Below are 21,139 nucleotides of genomic sequence, written 5' to 3'. Positions count from 1 at the left end.
TAGAAGTTCTGGAGCAAAGGAGAAGGCACAGGAAGCCCAGTTTTCTGGAGGTGGAGTGGCATCAACTATGTAGAGGAGGAGAGCTGTGGCTATTTCAACAGAAATCAGCACCCACTGCAGTGTGTCTACCTTCATGGCAATAAATTTGCCAATAAGTTTGCCCTTTCTCTTCTAAGTCAACAACACTATGTTCCCATTGAAGAATTATTTACAGATTGACAGATAAGTTCTTAGATGAAAGATTATTAGTGTTTGGGTTATTCTTAAGTATGATTATGCAACACTGAAGCATACACAAATGACACAAATACAGATCCGTACAAACAGAAATAAAATATTTAATATTTATATTTCAATATTTCAAGCTTCAATATAGAAAACAAGCATCCCCTAAAATTTGCTTTTACCTATCAATAATTAAACTATCTAGGGAAATCTCTTTGAGGAGCAGGGTGCATTGTTTTAGTGCTAGTTGTGGTGGTGGGGTGGGAAAATGTTGAATCATTCAAGAGAGCCTCTTAGACCCTGTTCTTATTCTCTCCAGTAGTACTTCATCCATCTGCCAGTCCATCATCTACATCCCACAGGACATCGTCCGAGCAAAGGAGATTATTGCCCAGATCAACACCCTGAAAACCCAAGTTAGTTACTATGCAGAGCGGCTCTCGAGGGCCGCAAAGGACAGGTCTGCCACTGGCCTCGAAAGGACACTTGCCATCTTAGCAGATAAGGTAGGATGGCTGCCTCTCCAGGTGGTGGGCGGGGAGGTTCTCTGGATTGCTAGAAGCCACTAGATAGTCAACAGTAGCCCAAGTGTGCTTAGAGCTGTCTACACAGAAGGTGGGTGTTAAAATGACCTTGAAAATCTAGCTTCGGGTCCAAGAAGGTTCAGTGATTCTTAATGGCCACAGAACTAGGTGGGAACATGTGAAAGCTAGAGTCCAAGACACTCAGCTATCAGGCAAGTCCAATGGCGCCATTTTTCTTTTATAGATTGCTCTACACTGTTCTGAGTAATCTGTTCACGGCAGATTTTTTGAGGCATTTCTGTTGTATAAAAATTTGGTACATGATATGACAAAAATAAGCAAATATTTTCTACAAACACAGAAATGATGCTATTTTATTTAATTCTAAGTGATCGATAAACTAGCGTCAAGTAACCCTAGTTGTGTAATAGTTAAGTGCTTGGCTGCTCAGTGCAAGGTCAGTGGTTCAGACTCCAAGCTGCTCCATGGAAGAACACTCCTGGCAATCTGTTCCTATGAAAATGACAGCTGAGAAAACTGTGGAGGCTTGAGTAAGAATCTGATTGAAGTCAGACAACAACAGCTATATAATGATCAAGATTCCTTCTGTCTCCACAGTCTCTTTAGTGGATAGCCTGGATGCATCCAATTCTGATTTAATGTTAATTCAGTAATAAAAAATAACAAAAGAAACCTCTCTTTTAAGTAACCCTTTTTGGAACCTGATTAAAACTATATAAATACTGGTCCATGATGAGATTCGGACACACCAGACCCTTTTGGTGATGTTTTTTCAAACTCCAGTTACTCAGCCTCAACACATAACCACTCACACTGTAACACACCCGTGTACACTGAGACACATTACACCTCAACACTCACACCTGCTGCTTGGGGTATCCTGGATCCAAATGTAATCTATTTTCAAGTGTGTGAACACAGCACAACTATTGATGGCCAGAGATTAGATTCACATGGAAACAAAAACCACTGCTTTCAGAAGTAGAATTACACCCCTAAGAGCCCCTGAATCACACTGAAGCAAAATTAGCCTGCCAGGGATCTGGTTGCCTAGAGTCCAGGGCTTCAAGTATCAGATGCTGAGGTACAGAGAGATCAGATTGAAATGTAGAGAGCCACCCACTTGGTTGACAAAGGAGGAGATCACTGGGCATCCCTTTAGGCCTGGGCGGGAGGGTGGGGGGGACAATCACAAGAGTGGCAGAGATGATCAATCTTCTTGGTGGACATAATTTTTTATGTGTGAAATCATTCATATCAGAATACATCAACTTAAGAGTTTGTACATGTATTCAGTGACAATCACAGTTTTCAAGTTGTGCACACATTTTCACTATCTTTTCCCAAATTAGATATCCTTTAAGATAGACTCATTGTCCTTTGCAATTCTCAACTGGTCTTTCAGGTTACTATTGTCACTTTAATCCCAAAAATAATTCTTTAAAAAGCACAGTGCTCAAGGCAGTCATTCTTTACAACTTAAATGAAACTATTTGATTTAAAGATTAAAGGATAATTTATGTTTAAGATTTGATGTTTATCTCAAGGTTATAATTTCAGGAGTTCATCCAGCTTCAGTGGTTTCAGAAAGTCTAGAATCCATGAGGATTTGAAATTCTGATTCCCATTTTCTGGCCTTTGATCGGAATTCTTCTAGAGAATCTTTTATCAAACCCTTTAGTTGTGGTATTTCATGACAAGGATAGTTGTCGTGGAGCAGTTAGACATAAGTTCCAGTTCTTCCACTGATTCTTCATCCTCCTTTACCCTCTGATGTTCCAAGTGAGAAAGTTGGCAGAGATTCTTAATACTATTAAATCCAGGCCACCATGGGCAGAGTACCTTTAAACTCAGACATTCTGGGTGATAAAATCATTAGATGTTTGCACCATGGAGAAGGGCAGAAAGTAGGAATACTGAATTTCATGCCAGAGCTCTGTCTCTAAGACAAGGCCAAATTGTAAGTCCTTTGCTGGGGGAGCTCAGTAACCATCTCTGTATTTTCCTGTAGACCCGACAGCTAGTCACAGTCTGTGACTGCAAGCTTCTGGCCAACTCAATCCATGGGCTGAACGCTGCTCGGCCTGACTACATTGCCTCCAAAGCTTCTCCCACTTCAACTGAAGAGGAACACGTGATGCTCCGAAATGACCAGGACACCCTTATGGCCAGGTGGACAGGGAGGAACAGCCGATCTTCTCTGCAAGTGGACTGGCATGAGGAGGAGTGGGTGAGTCTGTTGCCCGAGGCCCTTTTGCTATACACTCAAGTTGACAAATAAGAAGACTGTAGCCAGTCTCCTCCCATGGGGACTGCTAAGAGGATTGGCTTTTTTAAGAACAAAGCTCAGAGTTCCCTTTCTAGGGGGAAAACTCTCTTTTCAGGCCTTCTGTGCCCAGCTTAGGAGCAGGACTGCGGCGGGTAGGTCTGGCTTAGATGTGACTGTCAAAGAGATGGATATTTTTTTCCTCTACCCTTATTACCCTTTGCCTTTTTGGAGATCATCCAAGCCTCTCCTGTTTCCTCAGTGCCCTTCCCATAGTCAGCCCACCAATGTGTGTTTGGGTCAGTGTTCCCAGAGATTATGAGCTCAGGTGTTGGGAGGTGGGATGAAAGAGAAGGAAGATACTTGAGAGACTGTCTCCCTAAAGTGCGTCCTATTCTTTAGCTCTAAGAGTACAATGTGTCTCTCTAAGAAATGTCATGTAGATAATAAACACATAGAACTGATTCACATAGAACTGATTTGGTCATTCCTTGGGACTATAGTTTAGCCACATTATGCCTTGAAGCGAAGAATTATAAATCTACAGCAAAATGGTCCTTCACTGTCAGCACCACCTTACCACCTCTCCACCTTCTGGAAGCCAGATGAGAATAAAAAAGGAATCTCAGACTTGTGTGTGCATAGGCATATGTGTGAGAGATTTGTAGGGCTACAGCAGGCAGAGTTGTGGACAAGACTGGCTCCCTCTGCTCTGTGACCCTTTCTGCCCATGTTGGAAGGTACACAGAAGTCCCATCTGGCCTTATGACAGCCACTACAAACATCTCCCAAATATTCTAAACAGTGGCCACAGTACTGCTTTGATTTGTGCTTTGAAAGCAAACTCACCTGTGATGGGGAATTATGAACCATCTTAGTATCTCTGTCTTGTGTTGTAATGAATACAGTGGCCAAGGCTGGGTGGAGGGAATTGGTTTGTGTTCTGTTTTTTGTTTTTGTTTTCCATTGGAGACCCAAATGGGCCCTTTTGCTTGGAAGGAGAAAGTGTGGCTCAATGTCGACAAGAGCCTGGAGTGCATCATTCAGCGGGTAGACAAGCTGCTGCAGAAGGAGCGCCTGCCGAGTGAGGGCTGTGAGGATGACTTACCCTGTGCTGCCAACTGCCCCAGCAAGAAAGGTAACCGGCGTAGCCGCGCCTACTGGATCAGACCGGAGGATCCCTTCTGCGATGTCCCCTCCTTACCATCATGCCCCTCCACCACGCCCTCTGCTGCATGCCACCCTCACCTGACCACACGTGCGTATGCATCCATGCTTCTCACCTGCCGCCTCTACCTCATGCTGCTCCACTTCTGTCCATGTGTGTTTCTGACTCCATGAACCTCTCCCCGAATGCAGACTGCCTGGAGGGCTGGGTAGGGTGTTGCAGCATACCTAGCAGCAGGCAGTGGGGGCCTCTCTGTGCATCTGTGTGCACCTGATCAGGGCATTCCTGTGTCCCCTCTCATAGCAGTGAGGGTACATCTCCTGGACTTTTCATGTTTTTAAACCAATCTGAGATCCTGAAAGAGACCTGGATGCAGAAGAATTCCTATGGAGGCTCTTTATTGTATTAAGAGTTAGCAGAACGAAGGAAAGAATAAGTATACTTGACGTAGCTGGAGAAGTGTGCCCAGGCACACTGACTTGTTGGAAGACTGGCTATCACTTAACAAGGCATGTTTTTATCTAGAAGGGACATGTGGTATCAGGACTTGTTAATGACCTAGTCAAATGATGGAACATTTCTGTGCTTCAAGGGGTCTGAGTTTTCCTCTGTTGAGCATTACCATCCAAAAAGACTTGGCCTGAGCACACACTTCAGAAGCAGGCTTTGTGTTCATCACTCCTGACCCCAAGTTCATCAGTGCTGAACTCTCAGAACAAGCAGGTTCTTGGTTCCTACAATTCAATCTTCTGTAATAAGTGGAGAGGGTTGTGGGGCATACAGCGGGACTGGGACAGACTAGCTTTTGCTCCTTATTTGCTCTCTTTTAGGAGTTTTAAGTTGTAGAAAGTAAAGCCCAGATGTAACCATATGGGTTTTCAAATCCTCAGTTAGGAGAGTTTCACTGAAGGTGGTGGCCTGCTCCTTTATCATGAGAGCCTCTTGATAACTCCTCCTTCCATTTGTAACACACCCTCTACTTTTCTGGTCTACCTGCAGTCTGTTTTCAGGGTAGCATTTCATCTGAGCCTTTGTTGCAATAGTATTCATGTTCTGTACTCTTGCCATCTGCTGGGGATTGTAGCTTATCTACCCCCAAACCTGTAACTGGCTCATGGAGCTATTTTGTCTCTACTTATGATGCATTTCTGTATGTCAGCTGTGTTTCCTTCTAAACTTCGTCAGTGTTCATTACTCATTTCTCTTTACTGTTGTCTTATTTGTAATTTCAAAATTCTTCTGAAGATATATAATAGATATATAATGAATAATTTAATGGATTCTGTTTTAAATGCAGCAGGTGGTTTGTTTAATCAGATGACACTGCATATTTCTAATTGAAATATAATTTTTAAAGGCACATTCTGTATTTATACAAACATAGAAGCATTTATCTGCAGATTGAAAGTTATTTACATGAGTTTATATTTATGCTGTTTAGGGCTTGATGTGTATACAGTTGCTTATGTCCTGAAAATTAACTCTCTTGTGATGATGGGAATATGAAGCTGATATTTGGGAGACTCCGGCTCTGCTGCTGATCAGTATAGAGAGTTATATGAAAATATAAGCCACTAAATTAACTCCAGAAGATCAGTCATATAAAAATTTTCACTTTTGCGAGAAGCCATCTAACCTCAATGAGATTATGAGGGTAAGAAAGAACCAGATATGTCAACTTTTTAATTGGTCAAGTCCTTGGCCTCCCCAGACTTTGGCTTTGTTGAGACTGTTTATACTATCCTAAGTTACTGCAGAAATTGTTTTTGCTTAATGCATCAGTTATATTCACACAATGTTTATTTTGTACAAGAAGATCCATCCCTTTTGGAAAGGCCAGGCCATCATCACTTTTCAGTTTTAGTCTCTATCCTCTCCTGGAGTCTTGATTTTCATCTCTCACCAGTGAGCACATAGGACCAGAGCACTGTGGAGCCCTGCTGACAAGTCTCTGCTACCTACAACCTCAGAAGTCCCTTAAGCCTCTATTCCCTTACCTGGTTTTCCCACAACAGCCTCTACTATGCCTTTACCACTTGCCAAGGTACATCTCCATTGTCCTATCTAGTCCCATTGCCTTCTTCAGACACACGTTCATCCTCTCTTTGTACCCAAAATGTCAAACACTAGAACAGGGTTTTCTTTAACCTGGGTCTATAAATGCACCCCAGTGTCATGTGCTTTTGAGATTTTTATGTTAAATTTAGAGAAAACTCATAATAATGGGAATCAAATCTCAAAGAACTCTATGACCAAAATAGAGTTGCAACTGCTGGTCCAGGAGATCCCAAAGAGACCTTTTCTCTCATTTTTGATTGAAAGATTCACTTATGCCTTCACAGAAATGGCCCCTGCCCAGCTGTGTGAGATCACTCTAAAAGCTCATAGAAACAAGCTTCTAGATTTTCTTCCTCTTTAATAGACTCAGCATGCAGAGGAAGGAGTTACGGGAATATACAATGCGCAAATCTTTTTCTGCCCCCCTCCCCCCACCCAAGGCCCAGGTTAATGCTGATTTGCCAGACAAATGTTTAAGAATCTTTGTCTTATGTCACTCGACACCACTGTGGATTTCTATTAGGTAGACAGTCTCAAGACAGTCAGGTTAGAACAAAGAGGTTGGAGTCTTCCATTTACAGAAACCTTGAATTTTTCTTCACGTTTCCACCTTTTTTTGCCAGTTTACAAAGCCAATTCAGGGCTGATTAGAAGTAACCCACTTGCCTCCTCCTTCTGTATAATTGAGGTTCTAAGTGGTCTCCCTGCCCACCTGCACATGGAGAACTCTTCCACCCCTGGAGGAGAAGCCAGCCACAGGGAGCATGTTCACACTGTGAAAGGATCCCCAAAAGTCTCCTGAGGACTGGCTTCTCAGAAGAAGTGTCCAGGAGGCTGATTTTGGCTGTTCTTTCTTTTTTTTTTTAACCTCATTTCAGTACACTGGTGACATTTTTTTATCAAAAAAGTTGAGAAATTTTTTCCAAAAGGTCTCTTTTTAAATTTACTTTCCTTCAGGTATAACAAAGTAAATAAGTTTTTGTTGTCTTAATTTGTGTTCTTTTAAACTCAGTTTTGAAGGGAAGTATACAGTTGAAATGACTATGTTCTACAAAGTGACTCTATGAGTGAAATTAAAATAATATTCTTTGAGAAACCTGGAAGGGTATTTTCATTCCAAACTTCCCTCAGGTCAAAGGAGTTTCATATCTGGTTCCAACTTTGAGTACTGGAGTAGATTTATTTGGCATATGTATTTGGTTTCATCAGTGGATCTTAAATATTGGCATCTCAACAGTCAGCCTTTCAGACAGTGGGCTTTGGAATATGAGTTCTCAATATACTGGTCAGTCTCTCTCATGTCAAGTTTGCCTCTTGATGTTGTGAGCCAACATGAACTCTGCCATATACAATGTGACTCTCAGGTACGCTTTCTCCTGAGGCATTTATCACATTGTACTATGTTAGCTTGCTCATTCTGAAGAGCATTTGATGTTGAAGTATTAGCAACATGAATGCTCGCACTGGTGAATCGCCAACTGTTGTGCCACCAGGTGGGCTCAGCTGTCTCGGAGCAGCCGAGCACCTCCGTATGACTCTTGGTGAAGAGGCACACAGGCATCCAAGCCTCTTTGCTGTAGCCACCTTACTGCAAGCTGCATATGCAGTTGCTCTAAGTGTTGAGTTGTTCATGTTTGAACTGTGTTGCTGCTTCTTAACCATCCGTGTCGCCCTCCATTTCTGTGCAGATTGCAGCCCCCCTCCAGAAGAGTCCAGCCCAGGTACGTGCTTTCATCCAAGGCTTCTGCAGGTTCCTTTTTATTGTTCAAGGAGTGCCTATAACCAAAGTGTCAAAGGAGGTCTTCTACTCTTTGAGGTAGAAAAACGTTTTAAGAAATTCTTCATTGTATGAAATAGAACAGCTTTTCTTAGGTCTGGTGATGAACTAGCTATGAGGTGAGGGACCAACAGTGTTGTGAGGCAGGCTGTCACTTGAATATTGTTTCTATTTTTACAACCTAAAGCAGTCTCTGATGATTAGTGTCCATGCGTGCAATAAGCTGTCTAAGCAGGTGATCTGTTTAGAGAAGTGCCTATTTGTAAGTATACATCGTGTACTTGTAACTGAACTTGTGAACATTACATTGAAAGGGTACATATTACAGTTAGTATATATTCACCCAGATGTTCTGTGTGATCATACTGTGTAAGCTCTTCACCAGCCTCAGATCCCCAGTGACTTCGTTTGATAAAAATCTTTGTTTTAGATAAAAATCTCATTACTGACCATAAAATAAACTTTGTTTGGAAGTTGTTGTTGTTGTCGTTGGCTTCTCTTCATAGTGCCTGAAAATGTCTTACCCTCCAACTTCTATTCTCTACTTATCAGAAGCAATTAGCTTGATGTAATAGAAATAATAAGACCTTTACAGTCAGACAGACATGCCAGTTCTTTTTGTTTCTTTGGGGAAGGCACCTCTCTGACCCTAGTTTTTTATCTGTGTTAATAATCCTGTGTCTGTGGACTAAATGAGGAAATAGGGGGAAAGTAAGTGGATGTTGCAGAAATAGTAATTGAGCCCTAGAGCCATTTAGACTCATCTGAGCCCTTGTCCAGGCAGACAGCAGCCTCCCCTCCTGCCCAGATCCACATCGCCTTTTCAAGACAAGCGTCAGCATGCTTTTTAACCACTTCTCTTTTACTCTGCTGAGTTATAAGCAACTTGTAACTGACCTTGCAGCAGGTTTCCAAGCTTGTAAACCCCAAAGGAGAAAGGAGACTGCCCATCTTTCTCCTGAAGAGCAGAGCTGCCAGAGAAGAGCTACTCTTGCGTTAGCAGCTTGAGAAGTACATTTCAAGGACATGGATTGACACAGTGACTGCAGCAATGAACTTGCACTTAATTGACGATGGCACAGAGCAGGGCTAGGTTCTGATCTGTTGTTCACCAAGTTGTAGTTGCACCTAATAGCAACTTGTACTTCATTTTACACATTTTAGAAATTTTACAAAACTGAATAACTATTTTATGAATTTTTTTTAAAATGAGAACTGGGTTAAGTAAAAGATTATATGACAGAGACATTCTTAGTCAAATAAAATCAATTATAAATGATGGCATTTTCAGGTTAAAATTATCATAATTTGCATATTAGTTACATATGCATGTGCATGTTACACGGAAAAGCAAAGAAAGGTCTGGCAACAGTTGTTCTTAGAGCTTTTGCTTCTTAGTTAAGAGTAATTAATTCTAATGTCTGTCTACCTTTCCCTAAGTTGTTTACTATTAAAACTTAATTGCCATTTTCCCTTTTTGATAATTGCTGAATGTCAATGACATAAATTAAAAAAAATGGGTTATTTGAAGAAACAAAAGCATGATCTCAGATTCTTGAGGGAGAAGGAGACTTGGGTGTTATGTAGTACAGCTTCCAGGTTGACAACAACCAGGTTTAATAGGAGACCTGTAGCTGAAGGACTGAGGCCCTTAACCTGTATTCTCCACCCCTCTGTGGCAGCCAGGACTGTGATTCATATTTTCCCCTTCTCAATCCAAGTTCCTTTATCCCTCTAATTTGTTTGCTAAGGCCTTTCTGTTGTAGACTTTCTAAATTTAAGCTTGCTTTTTTCCATTACAAATATAAATCATTGTCCACCTACAACATGCCTACACAGATAGATTATTTCCAAATTTCCAACTGCCTCATAATATTGAAAATTAACATTAACCATCACCAAATGTATAAAAGCCTTTAATGTGTTTTAAATAGTTGTCTAAATTTGTCTGTCAACAAAGGCCAAACCATAAGGTTCATTAAGAGAAAAGCACTAAGGCTTCCCTCTCTCTGTTTCTTGGATTCTGTTTGCATGAGACAGAGTTGCCCTTCTGGCTGTGGCAAAGCTCCCTTGGTATTGTGCCTCCCCAACCCCCGAGCTGCAGTGTTGAATGAGGGCATTCGGGGGCTTGCACCCTCAGTCCCATGGGTACTTGTGCTACCCAGCCTCACCTCTCTGCCTCTGCCCATGTTTGGTATGGTGGGTTAACCCAGTGGTGATGATCAAATGCCTATTTTTGGACTGGTGACCTGTTAAAAATATAAAGAGGAGGGCATGTCTTCCCCAAAATTAGAAGAAAAAACAGAGCAAAAGCCAAAGATGCGTTTCACCCTGTTTTTTCTCCTGAGGTTCTAGTTTTTAAAAGTTATTTTGGTACAGGGCCAAAGTTTCTTTATATTCTTATAAGAAAACTAAGAAGCAGATGGCATTGACAGGCTTGGGGTGGTGGTGGGTAAGAAAGTGAGCCTAAAAGGTAGGAGACACTTTGCTGAAAACAAGAGAAATCACATGGAACAGTCTTTCTTCATGATGCAGACATTGAAAATCCAACACACTTGTACAAAAGACTAGACAAAGTGGAATTGGGTTTTTGCCCCAAGAAGGGAAGAGTCTCTGAACTAATACTGGGTGAAGAGTAGCACGATAGTGTTAGAAGATTAGGGCTTGTCAGAAATAGCTTTTCTTGCCTCCTCATGACTTGCAGAAGCCCCCCCCCTTTCTTGTTTTCCTCAAAAATAATAGTCTTCAGTATTTATGCTTAGGATCCTCAATAGTTTTAGAAGATCAGGCATACATTGGTTGTGCCAGAGTAAGACTGAAAGAGCTATTAGAATATAGATTGGGTTGGTTCCAGGCAAAATGGATTGCCAATTTAGGGCCATAATATAGACCAAACAGTGTAGGAAGATGCAAAAGGGCTGATGAGAGCAGGTGTGGAGAGGAGGACAGTACAGTTGTTTAGGGGGATGGGTCAGTTATTAAACTTTCAAAACCCATTTCTTAAAATCTTCCTTTCTAAAATGATGCCTTCCTATGTGCTCAGGTGAATGGAGTGAGGCCCTTTACCCCCTGCTGACCACCCTCACAGACTGTGTGGCCATGATGAGTGACAAGGCCAAGAAGGCGATGGTCTTCCTGCTCATGCAGGACAGTGCACCCACCATAGCCACCTACCTGAGTCTGCAGTACCGCCGCGATGTCGTCTTCTGCCAGACCGTAAGCCCAAGGGGTGCCACAGGGAGGTGATCCTACAGAATGAAAAGTAGACTTTGAAGCTCTTTTCCTCTCCATGTTTAAAAAAAGAATGTTTTCCTATGACTGTTGAAAATGCATAGAATACAAAGTTCAGAATTCAGCTCACACAACTCAGTTAGTGTTTACTTAGGAGAGGGTCCGATTTTACATTGGTTGCACCTTGAAAACTTGCACTGAGGGAATGTGCGCACCTGCTGGTTCTGCATGGAGGAGGAGGTGGAGGTGGGGCTATAGACCACACAGGTCTTTTTCACTCCGTTTTTCTTTTTCCCATAAGGGAGTTCAGTGAGGGAAATGTTGATGTTTGCTTTCAATGCAACCTGCTTCCTCACTAATAAAACAACAGAATGCCTTAGTTCTGTTGTTCACACAAAACTGGTTTCAGTGATTTCTATTTTCCTTCAGAGAAAGGAGTGTTTAAATGAATGGAACAAGTTGCATAGATGCCAGTAATCTAATTGGTAAAGTGAGCAGTGAACAGGGCTGGGATGGTTCCTTGCCATCTCTCCCAGCTGTCCTGGGGAGGTCAGTTTCATTCCTCAGAAGGCCTTTAACTGAGGAGATGACGACCGTGTTCTAACTTCTGTGCTTTGTTTTATTAAGCGTTTTCCATCTAGAGCTGATGTGGTTCTGTGAGTAGACAGGCCCCTTCACTGTGAGGAATTCGCTGTAGGCTTCCAGAGGGTAAAATCTAGGCCCAAACCAAACTCATCTTTGGACCAGTGGGAGCAGCAAGCTTGGAATGCTCTGCTTTCTCACTCTGCCTCCCTTGGTCCCAGAGCCAAGATGCTTCCCTAACAAAAGGGAGGGTTGTTATTCTAGCCCATTTTTGAGTAAAAGACACAGGAACCAGGAACCTTATGGATGTAGGTATAAACTGACTGCTGTTTGAGCAAGAGATGGCCCCATTCAACCATGTCACCCTGTGTCTCCTTCTGACCAGCTGACAGCTCTCATCTGTGGCTTCATCATCAAGCTAAGGAACTGCCTGCATGATGATGGCTTCCTGCGGCAGCTCTACACCATCGGGCTCCTGGCCCAGTTTGAGAGCCTACTGAGCACCTACGGTGAGACTCACTTCCTGCCCAGTCAGTGGGCCAAACACACCTGCACACTGCTGGGATTCGAGAATCAGTGAGCAGCAATCACATGTATGATTTTCATCATAAATAATATTCTTATCAGGCACATAATTTGCTCACTAAAATAACTGGAAACATTGTCCAAATAGATAATGTACGACCAACTAAAAAGTCCTCTTACATACACCGCCCCCCAACCTCTCTTGGTTCTTCTTATTGCTGTCATTTTTAAATTCTCTATGTATCATGGAGATGTTTCTAGTTAAAAATGGGTAATAATTATTTAACCAGAAATTTCCTGTTGAAACGACACTGCAGTGTAACATCTTTGCACATAAGTCTTTGTGCTTTTGAGGCCTATTTCTGAAATTTCAAGCTGGTTACAAAGAGTATTACTGAGTCAAAATGTTGGGGCATTTTTTAATTTAGTAGATATTTCCAAATTATCCTCTAAAAGGACTCTATTCTATCTACTTTTGTTTTCTTTTTGTATCTTATGAGAAGGTAGGAGTGAAGACATTTTAAAAAGCATTGTCAAGTTTAGCATTATTACACCCTGAATGAATAAATGGCAAACCTGATGTAATATGGAAAGATCTAGCCACAGTCACACTTACTGTATCTTTTTCCATTTCAAAAAGGCGACTTTTGTCTTGTAAGGTTTAGTACATTTCTGTTTCCTCTCACAGCCTTGTACAAGGGAAGGGTTTGCAAGAGTGGCCACAAGATGAATATTTTCTGGGCAACCCCTGTGATTTTCATGGCACTGAGGAGATGTGAGCCATGGGCAGAGAGGCTCAGGGAGGCCTTCTGCTCCTCCTCTTCACTCCCGCTCTCTCCACCGTCAGCTGTGCTGACAGGAGCTCTCCTCTCCCCAGAGGTCTCCTCCACCTGACAGCCCTCCTTCCCTCTTCCTGGCACAGGTGAGGAGCTAGCAATGCTGGAGGACATGAGCCTGGGAATCATGGACTTGAGGAACGTGACCTTTAAAGTCACCCAGGCCACTTCCAGTTCATCAACCGACATGCTGCCAGTCATCACAGGGAATCGGTAAACAAGAATGTTCTTTTAAATTCTAAGAGTTAGCACAGCACTTTTCATTTACTTGTATTACATACCTGGTACTCTTCAACTTTTATTTTCTCGTTTCCTTCTTTAGAAAAGTCTGGTTGCCATCTTCTAGCTTAGTTTCAGTCCTTTCTCAAGAGTTAAGATCATGGAGCCCGAGGCAGCTGTATCATGTGTTTCTTCCTCTCACGCTTTTCCTCCCCATCTCTTCCCATTTTCTCAGGCATCACCCACTAAGGCAGATCCACCAGGCTGGATGCCTCACTGCTCCTTGCTCCACAGCACCCTCTCTACCTCCCCCGTTGTCTTCCAGGGACGGCTTCAATGTGCGGATCCCCCTGCCTGGCTCGCTGTTTGATTCCCTGCCCCGCGAGATCCAGAGTGGCATGCTGCTGCGGGTACAGCCCGTCCTCTTCAACGTGGGCATCAACGAGCAGCAGACGCTGGCCGAGAGGTGCGTGCCGCCTGAGAGGGAGTAGTCTTAGCTGATGCTGTCGAGTTGACCCTACTAATAGTGACCCTGTGAACCCTGATCTGAACCCTGTCCCATCCTGTGCCATCTTCATCATCTCTGACAGACTTGAGCCCATTGTTATGTCACTATACTAGTACATCTTGTTGAGGGTCCTCTCTTTTGCTGACTCTTCACCTTTGCCAGCATGATGTCTTCTTAGTTTTTGTGAGGTTTTTGAACTGATATAGGGAAACTATTTGCCTTCTGTAGTTTCTGACAGCTGAGTGGACGTTATTGCCCCTTCTATTCATCAGTCAGCATTCTGTCACCATAGTTATGTGTCTGGCTCTGTGATTGGTTCTGGGGATACAGAGCTGTGTGACACATGTTCTGTCACCATGACACTCCAGCTCCTGAGTGTAAAGACAGTGAGAGGCTTGGGTGCAATGATGAGGACTCAAGCAGGGAGTTAAGGAATCCAAGAGTAGGGACACCCAGTAAGGTCTGAGGGGGCTGGGAAGACTTTCTGGAGAAGGTAGTGCCTGAAGTGGGTTTTAAAGTATGAGTAGGAGTTAGATAAAGAAGTGGAGGGTAGAATGGGTATTGCAAGATGGTAGACTGAAGGCTATTCAAGACAGGGATCGCAGTGGTGAGTGTGGACAGGCCTTATGTGCCTGACTAAGCATTGTACCTTGATTCTAATGGCTTATGTCTTTCAGACTCTCCCATAGATTACTTGTTAAGCAGCAAAAAGACATTTATGTGCACATGTACACATAGGGAGTTAATTATACATAATAACTCAGTACATGTTTCTTGCTTTATCTTTTACTGTCATGAGATAAACATACATCAGTATAAAAATACCCCAAATGGCCCGTTTTATGAGACTTCAACACCATGTGCCATACTTCTACTAGACCTTTGAAATCCCTTGCATGTGTCCATTGATCCCCTCAGTGTAAGGAAACCTCCACTTAGGAAATAATGGCATGGCTGGTGAGTACAGTGCAGGACTTTTAGTAGGGTAGGACACAGCGAGACTTGGGTTGTAAGTTGGTCATTTTGCTAGCCATGTGGTGAGAGCATTGGAGGGGGGCAAGTGTGATGAAGAAGTCTTTGGGAAGTTTCCAGGTGAGAGGCAGTAACCTGGATCTGAACAGAACTAGTGCAGATGGAGAATGGACACCTGAATATTATGTGGTGGCAAAACAGAGTGCTTTCATCTTCAGATGGGCTTAACTGAGCCAGCAAGCCCAGATGAGGGTCATGTTAGGGACAGATGATCTGAATTTCCATGTGACATCCTAGTACCTATGGGTGAAGGACAAAGCACACATTTAGTCATGGGAAATGAAGGTCGAAGTTGAAGACATATAAATTTTGGAGTCCTTGGTAAATTAGGTGACAGGTAGGGTATAGAGGAAGGAAGGACATGGGTGAGGATACACAGGGAGCAGAGGTGGCCACAGAGTGAGCAGAGTTAGGGGAGCCCACTTTGGGGTATAGCTCTTGGGAATTCGGCAGGGAAGTAAATGTCTGTAGGTAGGGGACATCGTTCTCTGAAACCTGAAGCTGTTGCTTTTAATAGCCTTTGCAAGAAACAGTTTCTAGAAGAGGTTGGGACAGGCCCACATTGCAGTGAGTGGAGAAAAACATGGCTTTGAGAACAGGTGGGACTTTCAAGGTGACCAATAAGAGACTAGTGTTGATAGAGGTCATTCAGCAGGGCAGTGGTGGAACTGGACTTGGTGTCCAGGTCTTGAATTTTCAGGACCTGCTTAGCTACTCTTTGCAAGAGACAAGCAATCTCGTACCTCCCCCCCCTTATGCATTTGGCACTCATTTGCTGTGTGCCAAAGAGCATCTGGGGTGGCCCTTCCTGTCCTGGCAGGCCTCATTAGGGGGCATGATAAGGAACAAGTGTCTCATGAATAGGCCAGGGGCACAGTCAACCAGACACATAATAACTTCAGATTCACATGTAAGCCTGGGTCCTCACTCCCTGCCATAGCCCCCTGCCTTCCCCTCTCTTGACCTGCTTTTAAGAAAGATGACACACACACACACACAAATAAATAAATAAAAAAAGAAAGATGACACAAGGACTAGCCAGCTGTGAGTGGGTGTTCCTATGCTGCACAAGGACAGCACTTGTCAGTCTCTGGTCTGGCACAGATCAGGTTCAAATCATCTTCTGTGTGATTATATGTGATTCCTGCCAAGGAAATGCATCAAACTTTGACCAATTCAGTAGAGATGACCTTGTACTCTGGAAGACAAAAGTGGCATAGAATTTTACTTACAAAAGAAACATGGGACATATTTGAAGTATGTTTGAGAGAATCAATATGATTATCATAATGCAATTATATTCATGTTAGAAGGAAAGAATGGTAACCAACTAATGATGTCTCCTCACTATGTCCAAAGGTTTGGCGATACATCTTTACAAGAAGTTATCAACGTGGAGAGTTTGGTGCGGTTAAATTCCTACTTTGAGCAATTTAAAGAAGTTTTGCCTGAGGATTGTAAGTATTTATTCACTCACAATAGGCTTCGCTTGGCTGGGTTTTTCTGGTTGTGTAAGGTGTTTGTGAGTCCCTGCCTTTCAGGCTGTGTGCTTACTGACCTGGGTGCTGCCTAGGCTCAATCCTGGTTCATGCTTGTATTAGTGTTCCTTTCTTGTCCCCATCCCCACTGGACAGCCAATTGGGCAGGCTCTGCCTGGTGCAAGTCCCCCACCCAAAGATGCTTGTCTTGTGGCTTCAGTCTTGCTGCTATTTCTTCTGGTTGGTTCTCTTCTAATCTATCATGTGCTGCTCTGTCACATACTTTTGTCATCACTGATGCTCATTTTTGTACCCAGTGGCATGCATGTACTCTTGCTATGACAGGTGGGGTCACTGAGGCAGGACCCACTTGACCTACGTGGTTGACTTGTCCACAAGGGCCAGGGGGCGGTGAGTTTCCATGACCTTCTCTATGGAGCTGAGTGCCAGATACTGTACTAAGTTCTTTAGCCATGCCCTGCATCCCCAGTGAAATGGGAGTTCTTTTTCTATGGAAAACAGAGGAGACAGCATAAAACTAGGTCCTTGAGAGGAGCTGAGGAGATTTGGAATGGGTGTTGTTGGAACTATCGAGGCAATAGTTCATAACTCTGGCTGCATGCTAAAAACTTATGGAGAGCCTTAAAAATGTGGTGCCCAAGCTCTGATTAGGACCATAGAAGGTAGAATGGCAGATAAAGATAGGGCAAAATTCAAGAGCATAAAAAAAAGGCCGGTGGGGGAGGAGTGGGCAGGGAGGAAAATGTGCAACAATGAATGAATGAATGAATGGGGGGGGAGGGAATTAAATGGAAGGAATATGCTGTAAATATAAATTTTATTTATGTATATATGTATGTATTTATATATATGTATATGTATCTATCTAGATATAGATATAGATACAAATACAGATATAGATATAGATATATAGAGATAGAGATGATAGATAGATAGATAGATAGATAGATAGATAGATAGATAGATAGATAGATAGATATAGCATTACAAAAATCATTAATAAAAAAATAAAGGCCAGACTGGCTGGTCTGAGAGAGAGAGGTGAAACCCTGAGACAATGGCTTTTAGAAACTCTTTAAGCCTGGACATGAACTCATCTCCAGGGATCACTTTGTAGCCAAGGAGTACAGACTCATCTACAAAGTCAACAGTAATGTTTTTGAAGGAATGTGCTCCTCAGAATAGTTAGCCATGTGAGATCTAAGAATAGTATTTGCCTTTTAAAAACAAAGCTCAGAACACAGAAAGAGCAGGAAAGAACACCTGGAAATGAGGAACCAAGGAAGGAAATAAAAATGTATTGTTACATTGGGAGAATTGCAACTAATGTTGTGAAACAAAACTGTATCTAAATTACTGAATGGAAAACCTATTCTGTAAACTTTCACTTAGATCTCAAAAAAATACATATACTGGGGAGGGGCTTGTATAGCAATGAAAGTTTTTTTGTGTTTTGTTTTTTACTTTACAAAGAGAAAAGTGAACTGGGGAGGAGAAATGGGCATGGGGGAAAGTGTGCAACAGTAAATGAATAGAAATCCAAAGTCTCTGTAAACTTTCATTAAAATTAATTTTAAAAAATTATATATATATACTGGTACCAGTCTCCTTTCTGGGTCAGACTAGGGCATCAGGACTTTTAGACTCTCCCCTGATGATCCGTGCAGGATGAGGACTCAGCTGAAGGTAGTCCAATACCATGGGCTAGTGTGAATCCAATTATTGGGATGGTAAGTTGTTCAGTAGTAATAATAGTAAATCGCGATAGATTTTATTCTGTGAGTCCTTTCCATGTCCCCAGCACTGTTCTACAGACGGTAGAGCCAGGAAGACTTTGCATGACCCAGGAAATCGGAAGCAGGAAGTAGGAGCCTTTTTACCCTTTAAGCCCCAAAATAATTGCTAGTCTGTGAGACTGGAAAGATGGAAACTACCTAATTTAGCACCTCTTAACATCTCTCATTTCATAAGCTGACCAGTCTGTGTTAAACTGAGCGCTTCAGTGGTGATCAAAGAGAACTCAAGTTGATCTTGGGATATAGGAACTCATCTTTCCTCCAGGAGGTTAAATACCTCTGACCCACCCCATGACCTCTATCATAGACTGAGCCCTTCACAAGCAGATGGAGCCTTGTGTCCATCTCTGTGTTTTTGTCCACACCAGCATGACCTGGGTACACATCAGGAACATGGAAAAATTGGACTGGATAGGGCCCTGCCTACACCAGGGTAAGATGGTGTGATGAAACCATGAACCATTGGATCCCAAAAGACTGTGTGTTTTGATTTTCATATTCATATATACTTTAGCAAGTTCCCTTAAACATCACTCTCAAGTTCTTCCCTTTGATAGAGTTTGGAAATCCCAAGGCGACGTCAGGAGGGGTTGTTTTTTCTTTGTTGTTGGGCTTTTTAGATTCTAATCTGAGTGAAAGTTTTAGGATAAAGCTTATTGTGTTTTCATTCATTCATGTATGTTTTGTTCTATAACATTAATCACAATACTCATAGTGTTGGATCACCTATTCATTTCCACATCCTGAAAGGGCATGGAGACTCTGTGGAGGATAGAAGCTTGTAGAATAATGGGAAGAAGCCTCTAGGAGTCATTCAGAAATTGCCCTCCTTTAAGCTCAGCATCCAGAGTCAGGAGGCTGCATGTCCCAGATTCCTTCAAGGAGTTTCTGGCCCGCTGATGGCAGAAACCACTGCTGTAAGCCATCAGCCTTTACAGGGGGAGGTTCTGAGTTCACCTTCCCCTCCTGCCTTAAGAAGAACAGAGTTAATATGGGCATTTTTGGTATATTCCCTAGATCATTTGATCTCAATCCTCAGCCTCTCATAAGAGATGAAGATAATTAAATGGTGGGGAAAGAACTTGGATGTGTTAAGAAACACAACCAGACTCATTGCCATTGAGTCTGTTGTAGCTCACAATGATGCTTCAGGGCAGGTTAGTGGTTAATGGTTAGTACTGTCCCCAGGAGGTTCCCTGCACTGAACTCTTTATGGAAGCAGATAACCACATCTTTCTTCTGCAGAGCTTGGTGGTTTCAATACACTAACCTTTCATTTCACAGCCAGATGCTTTAATCACCACACCATCAACAAACTTCTACCATATTCCTTAAACTGTACACCATTTTGGCCGCTTCCACCAAAATGATGTTATTTTATCCCTTAGAGGCAGTGGCTGCTGACATGAGGTGGAGCTTCCAGGCTCAGCATCCCCTCCATGCACATGTCTTCTCTTCCAGGTCTGCCTCGCTCTCGGAGTCAGACGTGCCTGCCGGAGCTGCTGCGGTTTCTGGGCCAGAACGTCCATGCCAGGAAGAACAAGAATGTTGACATCCTCTGGCAGGCTGCTGAGGTACTCTTAATTGCGAAAAGAGTGTTACTGTAGTATCTACTATTAATAATGATAATCATGTTGTTGCTGTTGAGTACCATCACGTCAGAACAGACCCTCCAGTGGGTTTTCAAAGGCAATATGTCGATAAGGAGAATTTTTCTCCCACAGAGGTGGTGATGGCTTCAAACCATGGACCTTTGGGATGGCAGTGCAACACTTTACCACTAAGCCATCAGAGCTCCCTAATGATAATGTTGTTGTTGTTGTTGTTGTTGTTATTATGTGCCATCAAGTCACCCACAACTCATAGCGACCCTATGTACATTAGCTCTGAACCTTGTCCTATCCTGAGCCAATCTCATCATCTCCAACAGACCTAATCCCATTTCTCCAGTCACTGAGTCAATCCATCTCATACTGGCTCTTTCTCTCCTGCACTGTCCCTCTACCCTTCCAAGCATGATGTTCTTCTCCAAGGATTGGTCCCTTCTGGCCACGTGACCAAAGTATGTGCAACAGAGCACCAAAATCCTTGTCTCCAGGGAGCACCTTGGTTTCATCCTCTCCAAGATGGACCTGTTTGTTTTTCTGGCAGTCCATGGTATGTTCAATGCTCTTGTCCAGCACCACAACTATAGATATCGATCCTTCTTCTATCATCCATCATTATTGTCCAGCTCTCTGATGCATAGCACATAAATGCAAAGACCGTGGACTGTATTAGGCACACTTTAGTCTCCAGACTGACAGTGTTGCTCTTCAGTACTCTATAGGTCCCTGATAGCAGATTTTTCCCAGTGCAATTCACCTTTTGATTTCTTGACTGCTAATGCCAAGAGTATTGCTTGTGGAACCAAGTAAGCTGAAGTTGTTAACAATCTCAGTCTCTTCACCATTTGTCATGAAGTTGCCAGTTGACCCACTGGTGAGAATCTTTGTTTTCTTGATGTTTACCTTCTGTCCATATTGAAGACTACAGTCCTTGACCTTCTGCAGCAAACACCTCATGTCCTCCTCCGTTTCAGCAAGGAAGGTTGTGTCATCTGTATAACACAGGTTGTTGATTAGTCTTTCTCCAATCTGATGCCACATTGCTCCCCATGAAGTCCAGCCTCTCAAATGATCTGTCTGCATATAGATTGAAAAGGTATAGAGATAGGATGCATCTCTGATACGTATCTTTCTTGATCCTGAACCATGCAGTTTCCCTGCTCTTTTCTAACTACTCTTCTCTGGTCCAAAAATAGGTTTCACATGAGAACAATTAAGTGTTCTGGGAGCCCCATTCTTCTCAAGGTTTGCCACAATTTGTTATG

At 42.8% G+C, this 21,139-nt stretch overlaps 1 protein-coding gene across 5 annotated transcripts in view; it reads left to right on the top strand.

Annotated features, from left to right (window-relative positions):
- Positions 1–21,139, top strand: part of INPP4A (inositol polyphosphate-4-phosphatase, type I, 107kDa) — a 65,019-nt gene that overhangs the window by 31,901 nt on the left and 11,979 nt on the right. For 3 of the 5 annotated variants that reach the window (XM_006879377.1, XM_006879378.1, XM_006879376.1), the window contains 10 exons: positions 548–731; positions 2,782–3,000; positions 4,036–4,174; positions 7,951–7,983; positions 11,083–11,255; positions 12,238–12,361; positions 13,300–13,426; positions 13,758–13,898; positions 16,332–16,429; positions 19,729–19,841. In XM_006879377.1, the coding sequence (XP_006879439.1) occupies positions 548–731; positions 2,782–3,000; positions 4,036–4,174; positions 7,951–7,983; positions 11,083–11,255; positions 12,238–12,361; positions 13,300–13,426; positions 13,758–13,898; positions 16,332–16,429; positions 19,729–19,841 (1,351 nt within the window). Of the gene's footprint in view, positions 1–547; positions 732–2,781; positions 3,001–4,035; positions 4,295–7,950; positions 7,984–11,082; positions 11,256–12,237; positions 12,362–13,299; positions 13,427–13,757; positions 13,899–16,331; positions 16,430–19,728; positions 19,842–21,139 lie in introns of all 5 variants that reach the window. The other 2 variants (XM_006879375.1, XM_006879374.1) reach the window with 1 other exon arrangement.

The sequence above is a fragment of the Elephantulus edwardii genome, unplaced genomic scaffold, assembly GCF_000299155.1.
Source record: "Elephantulus edwardii isolate Elephantulus edwardi_28Jun2011 unplaced genomic scaffold, EleEdw1.0 scaffold00003, whole genome shotgun sequence".
Lineage (NCBI taxonomy): Eukaryota > Metazoa > Chordata > Mammalia > Macroscelidea > Macroscelididae > Elephantulus > Elephantulus edwardii.
This window is presented reverse-complemented; position numbering and strand designations above follow the sequence as displayed.